This window comes from Trachemys scripta, chromosome 1 (assembly GCF_013100865.1).
Source record: "Trachemys scripta elegans isolate TJP31775 chromosome 1, CAS_Tse_1.0, whole genome shotgun sequence".
Classification (NCBI taxonomy): Eukaryota; Metazoa; Chordata; order Testudines; family Emydidae; genus Trachemys; species Trachemys scripta.
Genome location: NC_048298.1, coordinates 40,876,490 through 40,900,855, shown reverse-complemented (window position 1 = coordinate 40,900,855; position 24,366 = coordinate 40,876,490). Strand labels below are relative to the sequence as shown.

The window sequence follows — 24,366 nt, the reverse complement described above, 5'->3', positions numbered from 1 at the left end:
TTGCATCTGAAGAAGTGAGGTTCTTACCCACGAAAGCTTATGCTCCCAGTACTTCTGTTAGTCTCAAAGGTGCCACAGGACCCTCTGTTGCTTTTTACAGATTCAGACTAACACGGCTACCCCTCTGATATCTGACCCACTGACTTTCCTCTCTCCTTCAGAATGGAGCAGATCTTCAGATCCACATAACTGGTATTTTTCTGGTGGCTCTCTCAAACCAGTGTGGTTCATAGAGCTACGGCAATGGGGTCCTGGTCTATGATTAGGGCTCCTATGCACGGTGGTGCTACAAATAAATAATCAAAACAGAGATTTTGGGTCAAAATGATGATATTACACTGATTGTAAATGTGCAAGAGAATACAACAGAATAGAAACTGCTTATAATAAATGTAAAGAGAAGTACAAAAAAAGTGGGGAAATAGTGATATAAGAAGATTCCAGGATTGTCACTGTGTGTGTCATTTTTTAAAGTCCAAAATGTCTGAGTCAGTGAGGAGCAATGGAAACAGCTACCAGCAGGGTGAAGGGCTCTTTTGGTTCAGAATATCAGCAGGTTGAATCATCACTGGGATTCCCAGTCTGTTACCATACAGTTTTTAAATTCGCAGCCATTTGACTTTACCAGGGCCGGCTCCAGGCACCAGACCACCAAGCTTGTGCTTGGGGCGGCACCTGGAGAGGGGCGGCGCGGTGCTCCGGCTCCGGCCGCCGGGGAGAGCGGGGCCACGGCCAGGGCTCGCCGCCCTCCCCGCGGCGCTCTGGCCGCCGGGGACAGCGGAGCCCCGGGTGGGCTCGCCGCCCTTCCCCCGGCGCTCTGGCCGCCAGGGAGAGCGGAGCCCCGTCGGGGCTCGCTGCCCTCCCCCCGGGGCTCCGGCCGCCCTCCCCTGCTGCGCTGGCGGGGGGGAGGGAGGGGCGGCTGGAGGCTTTTCTGCCTGGGGCGGCAAAAAAGCCAGAGCCGGCCCTGGACTTTACAAATTACACCTGTGCAGTTTACAGCTGCAGTTAGACATATCTAATACCATGCCAAGAGTTGTAGACCATTATGATTTCAGAGATAACCAATTACTACCCTAAGCAGCAGTTTCATTTCGTTATCTGAGGGAGACTGCACAGATCAAGGATTACTTGGCTCAACTGCAATGCCCAAGCAACAGCACAGGCTTTCTGCTACTAGTACAATAAACAGTTGTAACAGGATAAAAACTCTCCATTCTCCACTGTATCTAAGGATGGGGTTTTTCTGGGTATTTGTCCAAAAGGCAATACTACTTTTTCTTCCCTGAAAATAAGTTTCTCCATATTCTTTTTTCTTTGACTGTTTTATGGCCCACATAATAATGGCAATGAGAAAAGGCCCTGGTGGCACAGGAAAGAGAATGACACAAATGAAGAAATGGCTTATAAAGTGAGAGTTAGCAATGGACTGGTCCTTTCATTGTTCATCCTCTGGACTAGATTTTGGCCACCCCTCTGAGTAAGCTGCCCTGCCATACCCCCGGAACTTCTGCACAAGGGCTGACCAGAATTCCAATGGGAAATGTAGTCCCTGCTCCCTCTCTCAGCAGTATGCACTACAATATTGTATTTATTCATTAATTTATTTAACCATTTGGAATCCAGAAAAGTATTTAATTGTAATAGTCTCTAAGAGATATAACTTCAGGTTGAGACTTCTCAAAGCTAAAGAGGGGATTTAGCCCTATAGAGTTCCCATGGAAATTAATAGAACTTGCATGGTTAAATCCCAGAATCAGCTTGAAAATCATAACTGGAGATCTTCTAGTTTGTGCAGGTTATAAAAAAGAGACATTGTGGATCTGAGAATAAATGCATCCTAAATGATCTGCACTCTCATGTGTTAAGAGACCCATGGTTGATACCAGAATGCAGTCTCTTCAAATAGAGGCAGAAATATTCTATTTTCCTTCTGAACTAAGCCTCTGGAATGTAGGCAGCATTAGGAGTAGCCAAAATGCTATTTTATAGGAATGCAGGCTAGGGAGAAACATGTATGGTGTGTGGATTTAGGTCACTTTAGAAATTCAGGCTTTAGAAAATCAAGGTGAAAGTGTATTGCACAATTTGACTAAGCTGTTTCGACTTTGGGGCCAAATCCTAGTCCTTACTCAGGCAACACTTGCAATGGCTTCAATGGGGAATACAACTCCCCCTCTCCCAAAATTATACTGTACTGATGTTTTCTGTGTCCAGTGAAGTAATAATTAGAGATCCAGTTCTGAATTAGACAACCAGAAAGAAGTACCTGATTAAAACCCCACATAATTAAATCCTCTGTATGACTCATGTACTGTATAGTTTAAATACTGACAATACTTGGCAGAAGTGTGCACTTGGAAATTCCATCTGCAATGATACACACACACAGTCATCTGAATACAGTGGTGTGTAGGAATTCACTGACACATGGCATTTTGATGAGAGCAAGGATCCTCAGAAGAGGAAAATGTGTACCAAAGAATGAATGAACTCATGCTTCACTCAGCAATCTGTGTGGATCTGTGACCCAGCTGTACATTGTAGGGCAGTAGAATTGAGTGCATTCACCAGAAGGAGAGAGAATTGAGGCAACAATCCTATTTACAAGTGCACAGCAGGAAATGTATTTTAAAAATAGGATTTGCTGAAATTGGAATGGGCACTTTAGCTCCTCACACAGATGAAATGAAACTTTCAGAAAATGTACTGCTTCTGAGAGTGCACTCTTCACATTCATAGATGCTTTAAGCACAGTTGGTAATAAATCATTAGAAGGTTACTTGCTTGCATTGTGAAGTGGATCATACATACTTTATTTCATATCTGTGTAAAGGAGCTTCTAATAACTACAATTCCAATGAATTCATGTCACTTCGCCTTGCAGACTCTCAGGATGAGGCAGTTCTACCTCTTTCCCCATCCTTACCTACCACTCTCATCATACTCTATCCTCTGTTCTTCCTATATAAGTTTAGACAAGTCACTCAGGGCAAAAAGCAGGTATCTTGGATGTATAAAGGAGGGGGAAAGTGTGTGCATACACCTGCAAAGAAGCAGGGAAGAATGTGGACCTAGTATTCCCTTAATCACTAGTCAAGAGGCCTGGCTAATGCCTGCTTCAGTGCTCCAAGAAGACATGGGCACATCACCTGCTGACATTACCATACTTCCAGTCCCCACACCCCACCCTGAACACATACACGCCCATGAACGAAACAAAATGGCTCAGGGACCTTTGCTCAGCATCGATTCTGCTCCCATGCTCCTAGAACCCTCACATTATTAAGACTAGAATTTTGATTTTAACACTTAAGTTTCGTCAACCAGAAATAGGTGTAACAATACAGGGATATGCGGCAATGGCTGTAAAGCACTTTGAGATCTTCAAGATGAAAAATGCAAGTAATGATATGGTGGCTGTTTAGTGGCTTGTGTGAAATGTGTTTGGAGTGTAGCCCACTTCTCTACAGATTGGTGTGCACATCACAGAAACTTCATGGGTGCAAGGGTTCACCCCAGCAGATTTTTGCAGAATGGGGTCTATGAGGTTTCTTTACAGTAGCTTACAACAAATTGCAGAATTCCCCTCCATTTTTTAAAGAAAAATTGTGAAGTTTCCTGTTATTTTCTCCTTACAATATTAAGTTTTGCAAAGAAACTGAAGGCTTAAATCTCAGTTATCCTATACAGTTTAGTCATAAGTTTATTACATCAGAGTTTTGCAACTGACTTTCATGGAACCAGGAGTGGACTCTCAAAAAAAAAAAAAAAAAAGGAACTGAATAATGTTTTGAGGAACTGAATAATGTTAAAGATGCATTTTGTGAAGGGGTTGTTTTTTCTTACATTTCCCAATTTAAATTGCATTTTGGACAAACAGAACAAACAAATGTAAACTATTCCACTCAAAACAGATAGTATTTTGGTTTTATGCCAGATTTTTAGAACTCATGTATGTCCTTTTATTCAAATCAGATCTTTTAAAAACTAATATTAATGGGTTTAATTGTTTTTTAAGATATTGCACTGGAAAACCAAACTGCTGTTGAAAGGAGTATTTAAACAACATATATTGATCAATAGGTGTTCATTGTTGCCACTTTTTAAACAGTGAGAGTAATTAACCATTGGAACAATTTACCAAGGGTCATGGTGGATTCTCCATCACTGACCATTTTAAAATGAAGATTGGATGTTTTTCTAAAACCTATGTTCTAAGAATTATTTTGGAGAAGTTCTTTGGCCTGTGTTATGCAGGAGGTCAGACTATATCACAATAGCTTTGGAATCTATGAATCCCAATTTTCTCACAAGTAATAGGATTTTGACCCCTGCTGCAGGTAATTTCCCCATGACAATGAGAGAAGCTGCAACCTTCATACCATTTTCAGAATTCCCAGAGGAAAATGTGCTCTGACTGGCTGCCTTCCCTACTCCCTTACCTCCTGAGGAAGAGCAGCCAATCAGAGATGGTACAGGAGGCAGGCAGAGAGTAATCTCCTTCCCCATTGGAACTGAGAGAAGTTTTTTTTTTAACTAGAGACAGAGGGGGAGGGAATTACCAATACTGTTTTCCCAGGGAAGAGGGGGCAGAAAAAGCATTGCAGTTCAGGGGAGCCCTACTCCCACCTCTCCAATCCTGTAGAGTGAAAAATGGGTTCACTCCTCTCTGCTCTTCCCACCTTCCCTTCCCCTCCATGAGGGTTTATCTTCATTACAGAGTAGGTGTGGGCTCCTAATAGGTACTGCCCTTGTCCCCACTCCATTCACACACAAAAAAACCTCTCACCAGAGTTTGGTGGTGCTTCCAACCCAGGCAAGCTGACATAGATGGGTTTATCTTTTAAAGCCAGAGTGAAAGCAGAACCTGGGCCAATAACCCACCCACTTTGCATTGAAAATGCAAGCTAAATCACATCCTCCATAGTCTTCCCACTATTCCCTCTCTACGCCCAGCAGGACAGACATTCTTCCACAATTCACTGGAAAAGAATCTACGCACTGCAGTGTAGAAAAGGACACAGTCCTGGGTACGGCTTTACAGTGTGGATGTTCACATCCCAGGTAAACTAAAACAGGTGCTCAGAGCAGGTGCCAATCACCCAGGCTAATTCTGTAGTGAAGACATACCCTAATGCCACATCACCAGGCCTGGGAAAAGGGTAGATTTGCAGCTGGAAGGATGCAGAATTGGTTGCAGCATGTCACTGGGAGTTGCATAATTAATTGATGTAGGTGTGCAAGGACCAAAATGCATTATTCACTATACATCTGTGAGAGTTGCCATCACTAATTGTCAAAGACGCATTTTATGAGCAGGGGAAGTTCAAAAATCAGAAGACAGACCAAAAACACTATTTAATCCTTTTTATTTTATAATTTTTTAGGCCAGTCTCATGATTTTTTTTCAAATGTTGGGGTTGGCAATACTGTGTATTTCACTTTTTATTTTAAAAATTAATCCTTTTTATGCAATGTAATTCGAAACCACTATGAATCATACACCACCAACTTCCATTCCTTGGGGACCATCTGTAATCATAAATGGTAGACTGACAAGATGCTATTAGGCCATTCACATTCTCTGGGTCAAATTCTGCCCATAAGTTACATTATGTTCAGTGTGATCCCATCATTGTAAATCTGGAGCAAATCCACTGTAGTAAATTCTGAAGTACTCTGAATTTACATCAGTGTAACTGTAAGGAAAATCTGGGCTTCTGTCCTTTGCAGCACTAATGAATCATAGGGCAAAGGACAATAATATTAGTAAACAGAACCTGTGTGACAGGGTCGTCCAAGGGAACTTAATTAAAGCATGTATTTTGCCACAAAAGAATGTAAATAGAAAGGTCCTTGCCTTCTGTTCTGTTTTCTTATGCTCAGTAGCACAACTGAGTTTACTGACAATAGAGTAAAATTATGTAAATTAGAGAATAACTAAAAAACCAACCCCCCACACAAGAGAGACCACAACAGCATGTTTGGCAAAGCTAATCTTATAACTAACAGACTTGCCCTTTGGAAGGAAACTATTCAGAATTTCTTTCTACTTGATATACTTTCCTCACCCCACATTTCTCACATGATGGCCACAAGTGTACTGAAGTTCAATTAACCCTTACAGCAACAGAGGACAAAATGTATGAACTCATCTCCTGTCTCAACAGAGCAGTTATCCCACTTTCCTGAGCCATCATCTCAATCAAATGAGTCTCCTTTCACCTCTGTTCCCTGTTCCCCAAAATTTAGCACCAAAGCATGCACCCCTTACTAGCAAGCTGACCATAACTGGAGTTTCTGACTACTGATCCCTGTCTTGTAACAGCAGCATTAAATTTTGGAAATCTAATTGATGACAGGTGACTGGGGCCAGAAAATAAAGCCCAGTTTCTTGCCAGCACGCCTGTGTGTTACACCTTTACTACACAAAAAAACCTCGTGTCTATTGTTCTTCTAACTCCTGTACTCCTAACTCCTTCCCATTCTAGATAGCTCCAAGCCTGGCCTCTGGCATGGACATCCCAACATTCTGGTTCTCAGCCTGACAGAAAGGTCAGGAACAGTAGCAAAGAGAAGATGATCATAAGAAAAGCATAGATTCGGAGAAGAGAGGCATTCCCAGCAGTAAGAAGGTGATGGCTGAATCTGAGGACAACTCCCAAGAGTCCAGCCCAACTCTGAGACAATAAATCCTCCTTATTCCATTACCTTCCCAGTGGGCTTGGCTGAAAGTCTGTCCAGTACTTCTTTGCATAGATGCAGACATGTATTCCACTTAGGTGTGTGCATGCCCAGTGCGCCACAGCCTTTTGGCTAGTGGTACCCGTAGAGGGGCGGTGCTTGCACCCCGTGGCTCTGCCCTCCCCGGCTATATAAGGTGGCGCTGTCCTGATTTCCTTCGGTCCTTCTCATCACCAGTGGCTGGAGTCAGAGCTGTGTGTGGTTGTAGTCTCACAACCTCACATTTAGTCTTAGCCTAGTTTATTTTATATAGTTAGCAACCAGTAGATAGTGTTAGTTGAGACTTAGCGTTCCCAAGTGATACCTTTTCTTTACTAAGTGTTTTTCCATCAGAAAATGCCAGTTTGTCAAAATTCTGTGGGAATATGTCAATTCTGATGAAATTTTATTTTAAAGATTTTAATGAAGTACCTTGTTATTTTTATATTGTAATCCTTTTCTAAGATAAATGAAAATATAAAAATAAAATTACTAAACATAATACTAAAGTAAAAATAAAGCCTTATCTAATGAGTCAGAACGTGTTTCAGAATGAACATGCCAAATCTGTGTGTTTGGCTAGCTTGTCTCTAACCACCAGATCACACATTCCCCCCTGCACACACACACATCTATATCCAGGAAAAGAACCCAGGAATCTTCATTCCTCGCAGTCTACTGATGTCTGGGAAATAGTAACCCACTGGCAAAGTATGTGCTGCGTTCCTCTCCACTGGTTGGTCAAAATAAGGGATAGCAGTCACTTCTTTAGCTCAAGTGGTAGAGGTCTATGCTGGGGATCTGACAATACACTGTTCAAACCCTACTACCAACCCATGGAGGAAGGAGAGTGTCATCATTAGGGCCCTACCAAATTCACGCGCATGAAAAACACGTCACAGACTGTGAAATCTGGTCTCCCCCCATGAAATTTGGTCTGTTGTGTGCTTTTACCCTATACTATACAGATTTCACAAGGGAGACCAGAGTTTCTCAAATTGGAGGTCCTGGCACAAAAGGGAGTTGCGGGGTGTGTGTGTGTGTGGGGTCGCAAGGTTATTTTAGTGGGGACATGGTATTACCACCCTTACTTCTGCGCTGCCTTCAGAGCTGGGCTGCTGGAGAGCGGTGGCTTTTGACCGGGCACCCAGCTCTGAAGACAGCAGCGCAGAAGTAAGGGTGATACCTGCCATCCTTACTTCTGCATTGCTGCTGGTGGCGGCTCTGCCTTCAGAGATGAGATCCTGACCAGCAGACGCCACTCTCCAGCTGCCCAGCTCTGAAGGCAGCATCACCACCAGCAGTAGCACAGAAATAAGGGTAGCAGCACAGCAACCCCCTACAATAACCTTGTGACCCCCTCCCACAACTCTTTTTTAGGTCAGGACGCCTAAAATTACAACACCATGAAATTTCAAATTTAAAATAGCTGAAATAATGAAATTTGCAATTTTAAAAATCCTACGACCATGAAATTGACCACAATGGACTATGAATTTGGTGGGCCTCTAGTCATCATGGTTGCACAGGATGGATTTTTTTAAAGCAACTGGTTTATTTAATACACAGAGTGAGAAAGCTTCCTTTAAAACTTGTTTTACAGTTAAACATTAAAAATTATGACACAAAGTTCAACAAAACACAGGTTTCTCACATATTTTGATTGCTTGTGTTGCTACATTGGCATGTTTGAAGGCTGAGTATGCTACCGATTGGTAGTGGCTTATAATGACAGACCATCAGAGGCGGGGATGATCATGGACAGCTGGAAGAAGGAAATAAAAACCTACTCACTTTTGAGCGCTATTGTCACTCTGTGGGGAGTGGATAATGGGAGAAAGACACTGAGGCTGTAAAGAGAGATCTGGTATCTAACTAGTTGAACTAAAACAGCTACATTTATTTAGTGCTTAGATTGTGCCCAGCTAGACAGACAGTGTCTGAGCCACCACAATTGCTTTAGGCAAATGAGTGAGTATAAATGAAAGTGAACAATAGTGTTGAATAGAGCTGGCTGAAAAATGAAAAATTATTCTCAAACAAAATTCTGAACTTTCAGAGTGTTTTCATTTCAAAGTGTTCAAACATGAATCACTTTCTCTTTTAAAAAAAAGTTCATGATTTTTCAAGAACAATTATCAAAATATTAAAAAAAACCCAATTCCCAGTAAATGAAAAATGTCAAAGGCTGTTTTGAAACATTTTTGATGATACTTTTGAAAAAAATTTGTTAACAGATATTTTAGAAAAGGCAAAAAAAATTGCTTACATCGACATTTTTGTGAAAAAAATTCATTAAAAAATACAAGAGGTTTTTTCCATTGCAAAACTGCCTTCCAGAACTCATTCTAGTGTTGAGACAATAGAAAGACCAAGCACTGCAGGTGGCTGCTTAGGCAAAGTTGGGGCACTGTTCTGTCAACATGTGTGAGCTGTTTCAGCCTATCAGTTGGAATAGCTATCATCCCTCCTATGCAGCAGTATCTGGGCACTTGAACTGAGTCCAGTAGCCCTTTCTTGCCACGCTCAGCTCTCTCTCACCCAACTGTTCACTTCTTCAGAACAACACTGCAAATCCCAAAAGTCTTGAGTTAGACCCCCACACTCATGAAATTATTTTAAAAAAATGATTTTTGGTCAAAGATTAGATCATTTGAGGACGGGTCTGTCTTTGTAATTTTTTTTAAATACCCCTGTGAGACAGGGTAGCCTAATGCTTTGAGGAGCTGGATACATTACAGCAGGTTTCTGTAGTTTATAAAATTCTTATGTTGCATATGGTCTCATCAAATGAGTGAATGTGATACAAATGGAGTATAAAATATAGTCTTCTCTTGTTCCTTCCCCACCCCAGTGTTAGGTTTATTTACACTGAAGCATTTTTCTGTTCCCGTTCATTTCCCACTTTCTTTTCCTGCTAATGAGCACCAGAGAACACTGCCACTTGGGAATCAGTTGGGTTGTCTTAACAACAACTTGAGAGAAAAGACCAAGGATAATTGCCCTGATCTAATCATGATATGCCAGGTGAGATTTGTGGAAGAAAGCAGAGTCTGGGGCCAATCAGAAAGGAAAGGATCCAGAGAAACTCAGTTCCTGAATCTGAGCATCGGCAGTTAAAACATGGCAGGCTTCCTGAACCCAAAAGCTAGGGGTGGGTAGCCAAGCTTCATGTAGTGGGGTGAACCCTTTGAGGACAGCAGGCTGAAGACCTCTGCTGGGAAACTTAAGTTTTGACTTTAGGGTTCTACAGTTGGAACATTTGTGCATGTTTTATCCCAGCTTGAGGAACAACAAATAAAACTTTTGTTTAACCCTCCAGAGACGGAAGCACTATGGCTCTGTTTTACAAAAGCTAGTCCCTCCGCTTGAGGCTTCCTTGCAACACCTTGATGCTCCCAATGTGTATGTGACAATTACAGTATTACCAACTCTTGTTAATATATTCAAGTGATGTGATTATGGCCCCTGCTGCCAGAGCTAGTGGTGGAGGGCCTATAGCTGGGTGGCAAAGGGTGCCTCTGTTAACAATTCCTCCCTTCTTCAGGGCTCTCCTGTTCTATTCACGCCAAACACAGTCTCACAGGCCCTTCACACCAGGCTCTTACCCTTTTTCATTTCCCCAGTACAACAAACTAAAACTGAAAACAACAACTACCCTGCTAGTCTTGAGTTCTGTCCTCAGGTGTCTCTTACCACAAGGCCTTCTGCTCTGGCAGTCACTGCAGTTTCCTCATGCTTCTTATAGTAAAAGCACCTGACCCAATCTAAGGTCTTAATCAGGGTTGGATAGTCCTAGCCCTCCAGCCCTTAAGGGCAAGCCACCCCGTTACAAGGCCCAACCAAGATCAGGATCCTATTGTGCTAGACACTGCATGTAGTAAAGAGACAGTCCCTGTCCTCAAGAGCTCACTATTCAGTTCAAAGAATGGTGGTGAGTTTGTGACACAGGAGCTGAAACCCATCAGATTCATTTCATGTGAGGGCCACCAAACATCCATTAAGATGGAAACAATTTTTAATCCTTGCTGAATTGGGCTGGATTTAAATACACTCTTAAATAAAATGCCCCAGCCAGTTCTCAACTCCCATTATTCAGAGTATAAACACAAAAAATATAATAAAACAAATATTAACTCAAGAGTCTAATTCACCTCTAAATACATTTTTGCAATGTAAAGCCTTTCCACTAATTACTCCAGTGTCCTTATATTTACTTTCATACCTATATATTTCTTTTTTCACACAGCAGAATTGAACCCACAATTTTCAATTCTACAGCACAGACCTTCTTTCACTTCAGCCATAGGAGTAACTTGGTGAAGAGAAGCATGCTGTTATCCTCTAGGTGAGCCAGAGGGTCTCCTGTGCTCTTATCTTCCATTCCCCTCTCCCATTCCTTTTAAAAGGGTGCAGTCCCATAAGTGTATGTGGCCAGGGGAGGGATTGAAAGTGCAGGCTGTGAGTTAGGAGGAAGATTCAGAGCTGGTTGAGAAACTCCATGTTGATTTCCCTGGTCTGCAGTGACCCTGAAGAATCGACAAGTTTGCTACTGGAATTATCTCACTCTGTGGGGAGAATGGAAAATCCCCTCCCAAATGGAACAATGTGGGTGGAATTCTATGAACTTCCCTTTGTGGAGTGTTCTGCCTTTGGCCCTTTGTCAATACTGTTACACATTACCGATTCAAGTTCTTGGCTCGGAGAGATATTCTATAAATATGCCAATGTCCTGGGCCCAAGATACTGAAGATGTAAATAATTATAGGTAAGTGACTGTCCTCATCAGATAAGAGGAGATTCATTTCTGCATTTCCTAGTGAAGTCAATAGGAATATAATTATTAAACACAAGATGAACTTCAGAGAGGGTAGAAAACACATTAACTGATAAAACACTACAGACTTTAATGTCTTTGCTGAGAAAAGCAGCACTGCAGCATCTAGGGTTAAAGGTTAAAATACTGACTTGCAGTTATATTTAAGTGGATATTACACTAGAACATGAAACAAATCATGGGATATTGCTAAAAAATATTTCTTTCTCCCTCTTCCATTCTGATTCCAAAATAACCAGGATGATTTTTTCCCCCTACAGTAACATGCAACTAGCTTCAGCCAGCTTGAAGCAGTTCTTTGGTATAATTATTTAAACAACACTTTGAACAGAATATGGAAAAAACCTGGCTGACTTAGCAGGGCAATAATTAAGTATACTTTCTACATCTACAAGTTAAAGTTTATTTTTTAAATGTAAAGTAGTGCTCAAAGCTGGGGGGAAGGGATAGGAAAACCCAACTATTTTTTTCTTCTTGTAGCTAGCAGCAATATGTCTCAATATGGCCGATATATCCTCCCCCCAGGTTTGAAGACTATAAGAAAGTAAATGTGAATCCCCTACTCCACACACACACACACACACACACTCTCTCTCTCGCTCTCTCCCAGCATTTGGATGGCATTTGGGCCATTCTCCTGACACTTATTGTCCTTGGTCCCTGGCAAAACTCCCATTATTGTGATGTCAGAGATTATTAAGTTCAATAGCAGATACTATCACCTTAATCAGAGAGAGAAGAGGTGAGGTGCCAACTGCAAGTGGATGAGGCAGCAGTTGTAAAGCATGTACAATCAATTAAAAAAAGTCACTGTACAAATGGAATTTTCCAACCCTGTCACTGGCCACAGATGATACCACTATTCTATAGGCCATAAGCAACTGTCACTGTGCTCAGTTGAGAGGCACAGCCTCCACTTCCTGTATGTTTTCATAGCCAAGAGTAACACATTCACCACACAGCAGTTTTCGAAATCCCTCGTATGTCACAAAGGTCAATGAGGAATTGCATCTTTAACCTACACTCCTTGCACATGCAAAATACCTATTGACACCACTGGAAATTTTATGTGCAAAACAACTTCTAGGATCAGGCTGACATACAGAACCAGAAAGTCTGAACAACAAGCTTCTTTAAATTTTCCTCAATACAACTCACAAGAATTACTGTGTGGCTCTGATTTTCATGTGGGACACAAAGGTGGGGAAGTGTAGCTCCATCAGAAAAAGCTCACCTCTTCTAACAGAAAATGATTTGTCTGGCTCGGATTGAAACTCTCAAATTACTGCAAATATTAACTTTCTGTGAAGAAGCTGCTCCTCTTGACTCTACTTAAGGAAGCTCTAGCTGTTGCTAGGTAATATGCATCTACTGCAGTCCCCTCTCTCTAGTCTCTAGCTACCTTGTGGCCTGCCAAGGAGTTCCTGGCTGAAGCTGACAACTGAAATGGCAACAGTAGTGGCTCCAAGAGATGAACTAGGTGCTGTAGCACCCATAGAGTGGGCCTGGTGCCAAGTGTGGCAAGGCCTTTCTGACCCCCCTAACTTCTTGGGACCTTCACCTGAGAGGATGGGGTGACTCCAAAAAGACACAGCTGCCCTCCCTCAGTTAGGCACATACAGGCCTCCAATATGGGAAATATCAGGACCCAGGCAGAAACATTGAGAATTGTTCCATCACACAGGAGAGACTGGGATTCCCTTTCCTGATGCAAAAATAAACCACCGTGTTTGCTGCTGAGGACTGACTCCCTTGCATAAGCAGTGACTGTAGGATGACTCTGTGACACTGCACTCCATATTCTTCACAGTGATATTATTATGATATGATTATGGCATAATTATGATGTATTTTGTACAAGATGTGTCATGTAAGGTGTCATTGGAAAAGTTATGATTTGATGATATGATTATCCTATTTGCATGCATGTATCATTTTTGATCTGAAGTTATGAATACTGACCATGGATCCGTATTTCAAATGTGATTACTCTGGAAAACACCCACAGATAGCCTTTCAGGTACCACAATGATGAAGCTAGACAGTGCTAATGGCTCATCAACAAAGACAGTGGGCTATGGAAAAGCTTAGGCTTCCTGTAAACGTTTCAGCCGGCCTGTAAGTAATAGCTGCTATGACTCAGCAAGGGCATGTGACCAGACCACATGATACTGAACTCCATTTTAAGTACCTGTATTTTTCCACAAACTGGGCTGGGAACTGTTTTTGGAACAAAGGATTCCCACCATATGTTAAAGCTATATAAGGTGGGGAGTAACAACATATAGGGGCATCACTCACCACACAAGGACACTCCTGGAAACACCTGAGGAACAAAGACCGAACTGGGGGAAGTGCTGGTCCCAGGCTAAAAGGATTTCTAGTCTGTGTATGGATATCTGGTGGACTGCTTGTATCATCAGTCACGGTGAGAAATTGCTAATTCATATCCAATCTTTCTAGTATCTTAGGTTTAGTTTGTGATTTTATTTACTAAGTAATCTGCTTTGATTTGTTTGCTGTCACTTAGAACCACTTAAAATCTATCTTTTGTAGTTAATAAACTTGTTTTTTTGTTTTACCTAAATCAGGGTGTCTTTGAGTGAAGTGCCTGGGAAAAATCTCAGCTTGGTTAACACAGGCTTGTTGCATATCCTTCCCACATCAAGGGGAGAGTGAACTATTTATGAGCTTACATTGTAGAGATCTCTGTGCAGTGCCAGACAGTATAATTTTGGGTTTATACTCCAGTGGGGAGGGGGTGAGCCTGGGGAGCTGTTTGCACTCAGGTAGCTCAGTTTGGGTGAGTGGCACCACCTGCTGTAGTGCTGAGTGTTAACAAGTCCAGGTGAGGCTGGCTGTGTCTCCAACCAAGTTGTGTGGCTATAGAGCCAACCCAGCTGTGTGTCTTTGAGGGGCACAGCGGTTCCCACAGCTCCCAGGTTGCACCCCGGGGATGACAACCCTTCACATTACCCATGTGACACAATCTAATATCCAGAGGAATCTTGAACTGGTTACCAAAACTAGTTAAACTGGTTCAGCATAGACTTGCTTTCTAAAGTATTAGCCATCTAGCTCCAGGCTCATGACCCAGAAGATATGGCAGAAACAAGCAGACAGAGAAAGCCTGGGTAAATCTCTACCTCCTGGTGGATTTTCTATATGTTGCTTCCTTGGCTGTGGTCATCCTGGCCTTCTCTTACCTGCTCACCAACTACCTCTCACCCGCAAGCGAGCTCTCTGGCTGCACTTACTAAACTGGTCTTCCCCATCAATAGAGAAAAAGGACTTTAATCATAGGAGGATTTTGATTTCTATCATGTTAATTCACTTTCTCGGAGAGAGACTCTAGTCTGGAATCCTGCCCATGTTTTATTGTTGATAAGCATTTCTCATAATTGCTTTAGTAGTGCTTGAGGCTATGGAAGCTTCCACTAGAGAGAAAGGGCTGCGGCAAGGAGGTATTACCATTAGTCATGAATTGCTTAGCAACAGCTAGGAGGCAGAATTACCTGCAAGGGAGCCAAGAGGAACAACTGTTCAGCTCTGGAGTAGGTATCTCCTTTGCAGAAAATGAATTTACATATACAATTCCAATCTTTTTATAAGAAGAGTATCATGATTGAAGTCACTTTCCTTTAAGGGTAAGGAATGGTGTCTCTAGTCTCTGTTTGTCAGAAGGTGGAGATGGATGGCAGGATTACCTGTTAGGTTCATTTCTTCTGGGGCACCTGGCATTGGCCACTGTCGGCAGACAGGATACTGGGCTGGATGGACCTTTGGTTTGACCCAATATGGCCATTCTTATGTTCTTATCAATGGAGAAGAAAAACTTGGTGAAGGCAAATCTCTCATACTGGATAGTAATTAGAAGTGGAAGCACTTCCCAATTCCTTTCCAACAAAACAGTATCAAATGAGCTGATTAATGGATAAATGGCTGCACATGACTAGAACATTCATGGAAAAGTACCCTGAGATATTAGTTTATAAATAGGAGTGAATGCCAAAAACATTATGCTGGATATAGTGTAAAGAGTTTTATTTAAAGCTAGATGCTGGTGACATTCTTCAGAAGTAAAGAATAATGTAAAATTCCTTTTCACGTAACCAACACTTTTGCCATATATAATGATCAGCTTCTTGGTTGTCACTGGGTATTGAACCTGTAATCTCTATGTAGAGCATAAACCTCTACAGCATGAGGTGAAGGAATAAATTTGGCTTTAGCTGACAGTTGAGTACATTCATATCTTCATTGGACCAAGCACAGACAGAGATGCGTAACACATATTGAGCATTGGGTTACACATAGAAGTATGGATAGATGAATCTCCAGTAGGTGCTGTACTGGCTGCCTCCCATAGCCCTCTACGGCAGCTGATAAACCTTGAAAGTACTGCAGTAATTTAATATCACTTGTACTGTGCAAATAACTTGAAGTGTTTTTACATGGACTTGAATTTAGAATGTAGAAGAGTTTTTAAAAAGGCTCAGTTTGTGGAATGTAGAATAATTAAAAATGACTGCATTACCTGAATTATTGAATAAAGCTCCAGTTGGCCGAACTGAATCACTTAAAAATCATTACAGATTTTAATATTTCTTTTAAATTACTCTCTATATTCCTCTAACCAACCCCAATTTTTTCTTTCAAAATCTACCAAATGCATATCTGCAATTTGCGAGTGATTGCTTCCTTCCATTTCATACAGGAAAGAATTGTGACCACTCATAATTATTATTGTGGACCTTCTTTAAAATGCAAAATTTACTGCTTATGAAAGAAGTTGACTGAAAGCCCTGGAGACTGAAGTCCACACTTTATCCACAGGACGTGGACAGCAGAGACAACAGTAATGCAAGTGTCCTCAAATTGGTCCACCACTGAATCTTAACCTGGGACCTGAGCCCCGCAAGCCCAAGTCATCTGACCTAGGACAGCCATGGGTTTTTATCCCTGTGTAGATGTACCCTATGACGCTGAGGTCCTTTTCAAAGTACCTGCTTTTCAGTGTACTTTTAGTATGGTCTATGTTCTTTGTTCCTAGATGTGTGACCTTGCATTTGGCTGTATTAAAGTTTATGTTGTTTGTTTTCAACCAGCTTGCCAAGAGAAACAGGTCACACTGAGGAAAGTGGCCTGTTCTCATCATTATTTACCTCTCTACTAATCTGTGTGTCATCCACAAATAGTCCAGTGTCTGTATCTATTTGATTACTGTTCCTTCTCCTCAGACTACCACATCAAAAAGTGCAATCAGTTCTGGCTAAACCTCATCTATCTGGAACTAGATTTAGACCACCAACTCATTTCTCTGGACAACTAACATCCATCAGCTAATTAACAACATCTGGCTAATAATGACCTGATCTAGGTTTGAACCCTCTAGAGATGAAAGACTTGATAATCCAGTGCTTCATTAAGGTCCTTCTTATGCAAAAGACAAGAATTAAATGGGAAAAAATCTAAATATTATGTTTTTTAAAAATTACAAGTTATTAAGATCACTAAAAAGGTGGAAAATTCACAAGTCTATTAAAAATACATGTCTGTAATTGAAAATCCAGGCAATCCTTTCTGCACAAAGTCTTGTACAGGACTGACTGCTTACTTGTGTAATCCTGAAAGTCACGTACAACATTCATTAGCAAGTATTGTTATACGCCAAAAATCTGACAGCTCTAGACACGGAAGACTACTCACCCTTGAAGGTCTCATTGCAGTATAAATTACTGAAAACTGAATTCCTTGTTTTTGCAGACTCATAGTCAGTCTTCCAATTATTTTGTCTGTAAATACAAATTTGTATAGATTACCAAACTCTAAAGTGAGAACTAAAAATCTATGATCATTGTACAAGTAACAGCATAGATAGGTATTTAAACTTACTAGTACAATTATTTAAAATAATCTATATGACACCACAAGTTGCATGATAATTTACAATCACAGAAATGTAAGGTGGGAAGGGACCTCAAGAGGTCATCAAGTCCAGCCCCCTGTGCCGAGGCAAGACTAAGTAAACCTAGACCATCCCTGACAGCTGTTTTTGAACCTGTTCTTTAAAACCTCCAATGATGGGGATTCCACAACCTCCCTTGGAAGCCTATTCCAGAGCTTAATTATCCTTATAGTTAGCAAGTTTTTCCTAATGTCTAACCTAAATCTCCCTTGCTGCAGTTTAAGCTCATTACTTCTTGTCCTACCTTCAGTGGACATGGAGAACAATTGATCCCTGGCCTCTTTATAACAGCCCTTGACATATTTGAAGATTTCTCAGATCCCCACCCCTCCCAGTCTTTCTTCTCAATTCTAAAGATCCTCAGTTTTTTCAACCTTTCCTCGCAGGTCAGGTTTTCTAAAACTTTTACCATTTTTGTTTCTCTTCCTTGGAGTCTCTCCAATTTGTCCACATATTTCCTAAAGTGTGGTGCCCAGAACTGGACACTGTACTCCAGCTGAGGCTGGATTTTCAAAAATCCAGTCAGAGACATTCACTGCCCTAAGGAAGTTACAGTCCACATTAGACAAGACAACAATTCAGATAAAGGAGGGGTTCTGAAGTTGTGAAGAAAGTACAGTAGGATGGATACCTGGGAGAGTGGGTTTAGGAAAGTGAAGGAAGAGAAGATCATCCAGCAAATGAAAAAAGGATATCTAAATCTGCTAGTTAAATTACCAGCTAATTAAAAATAAAACTGAAGAATTAGTAAACTGTGTTTATAAGGGGAGAAATTATACCATGTACCCCAGAATATTCAGAGCATACGATTATTGGAAACTTACCACCAAACAAAGCTCAAAGGGTTAGTGTTCATAAGATATGTGCACATTATGTACTATACTGAGAGTAATAATTCTACTTGCCTTTGTGAATTTTGGGTCTGATACTACTAACTCGGAAGTCAATGGAAACTTTGCTATTGACTTGAATAGGAGCAGAAGCAGATCATTAATTAGCCCTGCTGTTAACATTTCTGAGAAAAGAAAGTAAGTCAAGTCATGAAGATGGTGGCATAACTATATGGCTATACATGGAGGAATCATTACAAAGTACCAGGCTTTCCAAACTCAGTGTCTTGCCATAGTTTTGCAGAAGTGTTCAGTAAGGGAGTCCAAAGAATTTTCTTATGGAACATTCGTCATTCATAAAATCATAGATAATTATGACAATTTACAGCCTATCTCAAGTTTGCCAACTGAAACTGAAAATACTAGGAAAAAACGACATAAGATAAGGAGTACAGGTGGTGAATCTCAAGAAACATTAGCTTTTTCAGTGTAATTGATGGAGAAGTCAGTCAGTGGGCTAATATTTCCTGTCTTGGTACCTTTACTGCTTCTTATCTACCAAGCAAACCTTTCCGATGAATGGATATTTCACAACCCAGCCAAAACAGGCTTTTCATATGGATTCTAAGTGGGCAAGCTACAGTAACTGAGTTTAATTTTCATTTATCAGTATTTGCTCTCATTTCATTACTCTTTTAACCTCTTCTATTTAGTGAAATTGTGCTCTCACAGTTAGGCAGCTTTAAGTAACTGTTTTTCAGCAGGATTTTACCAGGTTTGCACAACTAAGCCAATAACTATTTGAATCAAGAGGGGCAGTTATAGAAAGGTGTTTTTTTAAATGATGATCAACATTTATCTCCTATAAAAAACCCCACACATAGACTTTCCCCAGCAACATAAATGACAGTTTACATTTTATATATTTGATCTAGGAGTTCAGAGAAATTACATCCTGCAGATTTATATGCAACAGGCACAGGCAACAGTTTCTCTTTAAAAAACCCAACAGCTTGAGTTACCATTTGCAGCAGGTATAATACTAGGTAAATGCATGTGTTTGTGTCTCATTTACGATAATCAAAGAACTTCTGAGATAATAATACATTATTTAGCATTTCACTGAAACAAGGAGACAAGCGTAGCTATAGCTACCAAGAATATCAATGACTTTTGGCTTTCAGAAAGGTCTAGAGACAATCTGTTTATTCAGAGGAGTTGTCATGTGAACACACTCAGGACAGTATGTTTCATAAAGACTACAATTCACCTGTTACCAAAAAAATACCAAAACCCCATGACACACACACTATCCATTTCTTCTAAAGTATCGTTAAGAATGTTTCTTAGATTATAAACTCTTCAATGCAAGCACAGCGTCTAGCTCTATGCTTATACAGCACATGGCACAATGCAACCCCTACTTACTATTTATGAAATTAAAATAATAATGTTTAAAATTAAAACACAAAAAAGCTGGTACCAATACAACTAGAATCCTGCAGCCATATATTTAGTACCTAACAAATATATAAAAGTTATCTCAATTAAGAACCTCCACCAAAACTGACAACAGAAAATAATTCCCCTATTCCCTTCTGGAAGGTCCAGAACCTGCAGTCTCTATGGAGGCTCCCATTAATTTCAGTGAGCACTTTATTTAAATAAGAACTGCAGGATCAGCACTAGGACTATCGTATGTTACTTCCTAATTGATCTTGATTTTCTCACTGGACTTTTACATCATTGGGGTGGGGAGGAAGGAAGAGAAGAACTGAGGGAGAGGAAAGGGAATGGAAGGAGAGAAGTCAAAAGAAAGAGAAGAGTCAGCAAAAAAATAGCAAGAGAGGAGAATAGGAAAGGGAAGAAAGAGGTGAAATAATGGAGAAAAGTAACAGGTAAGAAATAGGGGTTAGGAGGAACAGACTGAGAATAAGAAGGAAAGGCAAAATAAATGAGGAAGCGATTAAGGGCCTGATCCCACATCATTAAAGTCTATGTGAGTTTTGCCATTGACTTCAATGGGTGCAGGAACAGGCACTTAAGGGAGAAGAATCTAACTGACAGCTGATATAGAGGAAAAGTTCTACTGAGAAGGAAAGAATCTTAGCAAAAGGGAAAATGGGGAGGGCATTACATGTGACTGTCATATACTCTGCCTCACACAAGAGAGAAAGAGAAAATACTGAAAGGAAACAGAAGGAACAAAAGACAAAGATAAAAATCAGAGGGGGCAAACAGTATCTTGAAGAAAGAAGAATGGCCTAAGAGAGAAAACAATGATCTTTAAAAAATGAGAGACGGTCATAGGGAATCTTTTCACAGTTATTACATACACACAGAGAGAAAAAGAAATCTTAACCAAACCATAAGTCTGGATACTTGGAATTTTGGGGAAGTGTAGTGGGGTGGCTGCCCCACTCCATGAGAAAAAGGGCTGGAACAGGACAGAGAGGCTGCGCAGAGCAGCAGCCAATCAGCAAAGGCCTGTGGAGAGCCAATCAGGGCCAGGCTGAGCCCTATATAAAGACTGCCTAGCAAAGGAGAGGGCAGTCTCTCCCTGACTAACAAGGGAGGAGGACTGGTTCCTGAGGTAAGGAGGTAGCACCTTCGACAGAGCAGTGCTGGGCAGGTTCGGGGGAGCAGAGGAGAGCTTTTTTTTTTAAGTTTAAATTCACTGTCACTGATATTTTCATGAGTTATTGGGCAGTGCCATGGTATCACCATGCTTGGCAAAAGAACCACAAGGACTGAACATGAATTGTGGAGCCAGTACACATTTCTACTTTTATATAGCTGATGGCACAATTGAAATGCAGGCCAGGGCCTAGCTTTTGCTGCTCAGGTATGCAAAGGAAGCAGAAACAGGCCATTTCTTCGCTGGAGCAGTGTGTCCCCCGTACACATAGAATGGGTATAGCTAATTCCTACATCATCCCACCACATCTGCAGTTCCAAAATAGGAGAGATCTGAGGGTTGTGGCCAGAAAGTGCTACACTCTGGCAGTCCCCATCTGGCAGAATGTCCCTTGGGGTCTGTTACCAGCTGGTGGATTTTAGAAAAGCTTTCAGCCTCTAGTTCTCCAGTGTTTTGTGCTTTTTTTTTTTTTTTTTTGGCTACTGATGCTACCATAGTGCCTCAATGATTCAGAGACAGAGAGCTAGTTAATAATTTCTATTTAAAAATCAAATTCACTTTGTCCTACGCAAAAATAAACACCATTATCTTCAGAACTAAGGTGTTCTTCTTGATTTCCAAAAGCTGCCTCTGATTTTAGATCCACAGTTTTTGGGACACATAATTGCAGGCACATTGTTTAGCCACCTAGAGTAATGACTTGATTGTGTGTGCAATCACTGGTGCCCATGAGATTGCCCCCCACAATTATTTGCAAGCCTCATAATAGGAGTTCTAATTTGGAGTCCAAGTTAAAACCCCGTGAAAACTAGTGCTGTCTATTTGCATATAGTAATTGTTTTATGGCTAGCTTACATACCCTAGAAAAATAAAGTTTTTAATGCAGAAATGTGTGCATTGATGCCCCTTTAAAAAGCATTGTGTGATACCTATAAAACCAACCAAAAATTAAACTTAAAGTCAAGCACTGTTTGAAGGGCCCCATTTTCATTTTACAGAGGCAAGAGAAGCATTTCCCAATCTTTTCAATCATGTGTACCATTTTACTAGACTAAGACCTCAATCTTGTCCTCTTGAGCTGATACCTCCTATTTAGTTGTGTGCACTGTAATGTACAGACATATGAGTGGGTGGGCTAAAATTTACAGAAGTAAATAGGAGGCACAGTGAGCAGAGGCTTAACACTGAAGCAGAGATGGAAATCACAGTATCAGTCACAAAAAGGCCAGTCATATTTAGGGCCTGATCCAGTAAAGTCAACTGGGAGACTTCCATTTATTCCAGTGGACTTTGGATCAGGCTGTCAGTAACTAAATGCTATGGTGATTAGCTATATACAAGTAATATCGCTGCCGATAGATTAAAAGAATCCTAAAGAATTAGTAATAGTATCATACCAATTGTTGGGAATCACTAGAAGGTATAGCATGTACCCTCAGGAAAATAGGATCAAATCATGAAACATTGGATACAGAAGCCACATTGCTTACCATTTGCAGCAAAAGCCTTTGCAGTAGAAATATCATTTAATCTATACAAAAAAGGAAAGATAATTAAAATATTGTATAGACCAGCATAATATTCTCAAGAAACATCTGGAGTTAAAGGCCATTTTTGGCATGCCCTTCCTATGCTGTTCTGCAAAGCTACTACTCCCTCCTTATTCAATCCTTCATTAAAGTCCATTTCTTTTTTCTGCAAAGCCCATAAGGAACTAGTCAACTAAGAGATATATTTATTTTATTCCTGAAAAACTCAAACTTTGCTCCACCAAGCTGCTGAATTCCCCAGAACAAGAAGCCATGTTATTGGTATTAACCTGGTCCTTCCCTCCCCAGACTCCCTCTCATTAAGTTTTGTCCCCTCTCATTATGTCATGTTGTCTGATATTAGCTTGTAAGCTCCTTAGGACAGGGCTCTTGCCTGTATCTGTATTGTAACATGCTATATATTGTTATGCTATCTTAGGGTCCAGTTATGTCTTTGATAGAGGAAGAGCTATACTGGAGCTCCACCATCCAAGCAACAGTGCATATATGGAGGTACCAGGGGAATGAACTGAGCAGAGTGACTTGCTACACCTATGCAAACTGTGTAGCCAGCCCTTCTCTCCCTAACATTCTTACATTGGTGCTTGATGGTTTGTGTTGGATATATACTTATCTCATAGAGCTGGAAGGGACCCCAAAAGGTCATCGAGCCCAGCCCCCTGCCTTCACTAGCAGGACCAAGTACTGATTTTCCCCCGATTCCCTAAGTGGCCCCCTCAAGAATTGAACTCAAAACCCTGGGTTCAGCAGGCCAATGCTCAAACCACTGAGCTATCCCTCCCCCCTGCAAGCAGGGCAGATTCTATTTTTACTGTGCCCACACATGCTTCTTCTAGGGTTCCTAATGCTGCTGGCAGTGCTCCTCGGCACAGCAAACCAACTTATAGCTATCTCCTGTGCAGGTCCATAGGGTAAGAAGGGACTACTCAGCATCTGCTTCTCCCTTTTTCACAGGGCAGGCATAAGTTGGCCTTCAAGGCACAGCAATAAGCAAAACTCAACATTGTAAATAGGAAGTTAATACTTTAAAAGTTGCTTTGTGCTGATCTCAACATCTTGCAGTGTGGCTTGCAAATTTTTAGCATCAACTTCAAAGTAAACTAATTGCTTGATTGTACTGAATTCTGAGAGCTATAAATGTGAAAACAAGTGTTCAAAGGCTTGAGGGTGTTACAGGGTAGATTCCAATGAGCACAGATGCAAAATAAATTTCAGTGTAACTTTAGATTTTTCACATGTACAATTTACTTTTATGTTTAAAAGCATTTCTATGTGCTCTTTCCTCTCATGACATCAGTGACAGAAATGTTTACAGTAATTTATCACTGCTGTCATTCGGAAGAGAATGGAAAGGCTGGTTAGAAACGTGTCAAGTGGTGGTGAAATTGACAACAGAACAAATTATCAGATTAAATAAAATAATCAAAGTCCTGTCAAACTCAATAATTTGTATGACTATATTGAGATAAAGCACCCAACAGGAATGCTGACAGCCCCTGATAGGACTGCCTATAAACGTCATAGCTTTTTGTTGAAACAGAAACACAGAAATATACAGATTGCCATTCCAGCTCAGGAGAAAGGATACTGAATGATATGGACCAATCTCCAACAGTGCTCTATACCAGACACTCCAGAGAGAGGTGTAAAAGCTCCAGAATTAACAATCATGCAATAACATGCCTATGAAGGAACTTTCTCCCTAACCCTGGCAGAGAGAAGATGGCTTAGTCCCAGAAGCATGAAGGATTTGATAATGTCCTTTAAAATTGTATAATTGATAATTTATTTAATATTTACAATTTCATTAACCTGTCTAA

At 40.9% G+C, this 24,366-nt stretch overlaps 1 protein-coding gene across 2 annotated transcripts in view; it reads right to left on the bottom strand.

Moving 5' to 3' along the window:
- LOC117876240 (V-type proton ATPase subunit S1-like) overlaps positions 1-24,366 on the bottom strand; it is a gene marked incomplete at its 3' end in the record, with an annotated part of 70,823 nt that overhangs the window by 13,600 nt on the left and 32,857 nt on the right. For both annotated transcript variants that reach the window (XM_034768195.1, XM_034768203.1), the window contains 2 exon segments: positions 17,270-17,355; positions 22,487-22,527. In XM_034768195.1, the coding sequence (XP_034624086.1) occupies positions 17,270-17,355; positions 22,487-22,527 (127 nt within the window).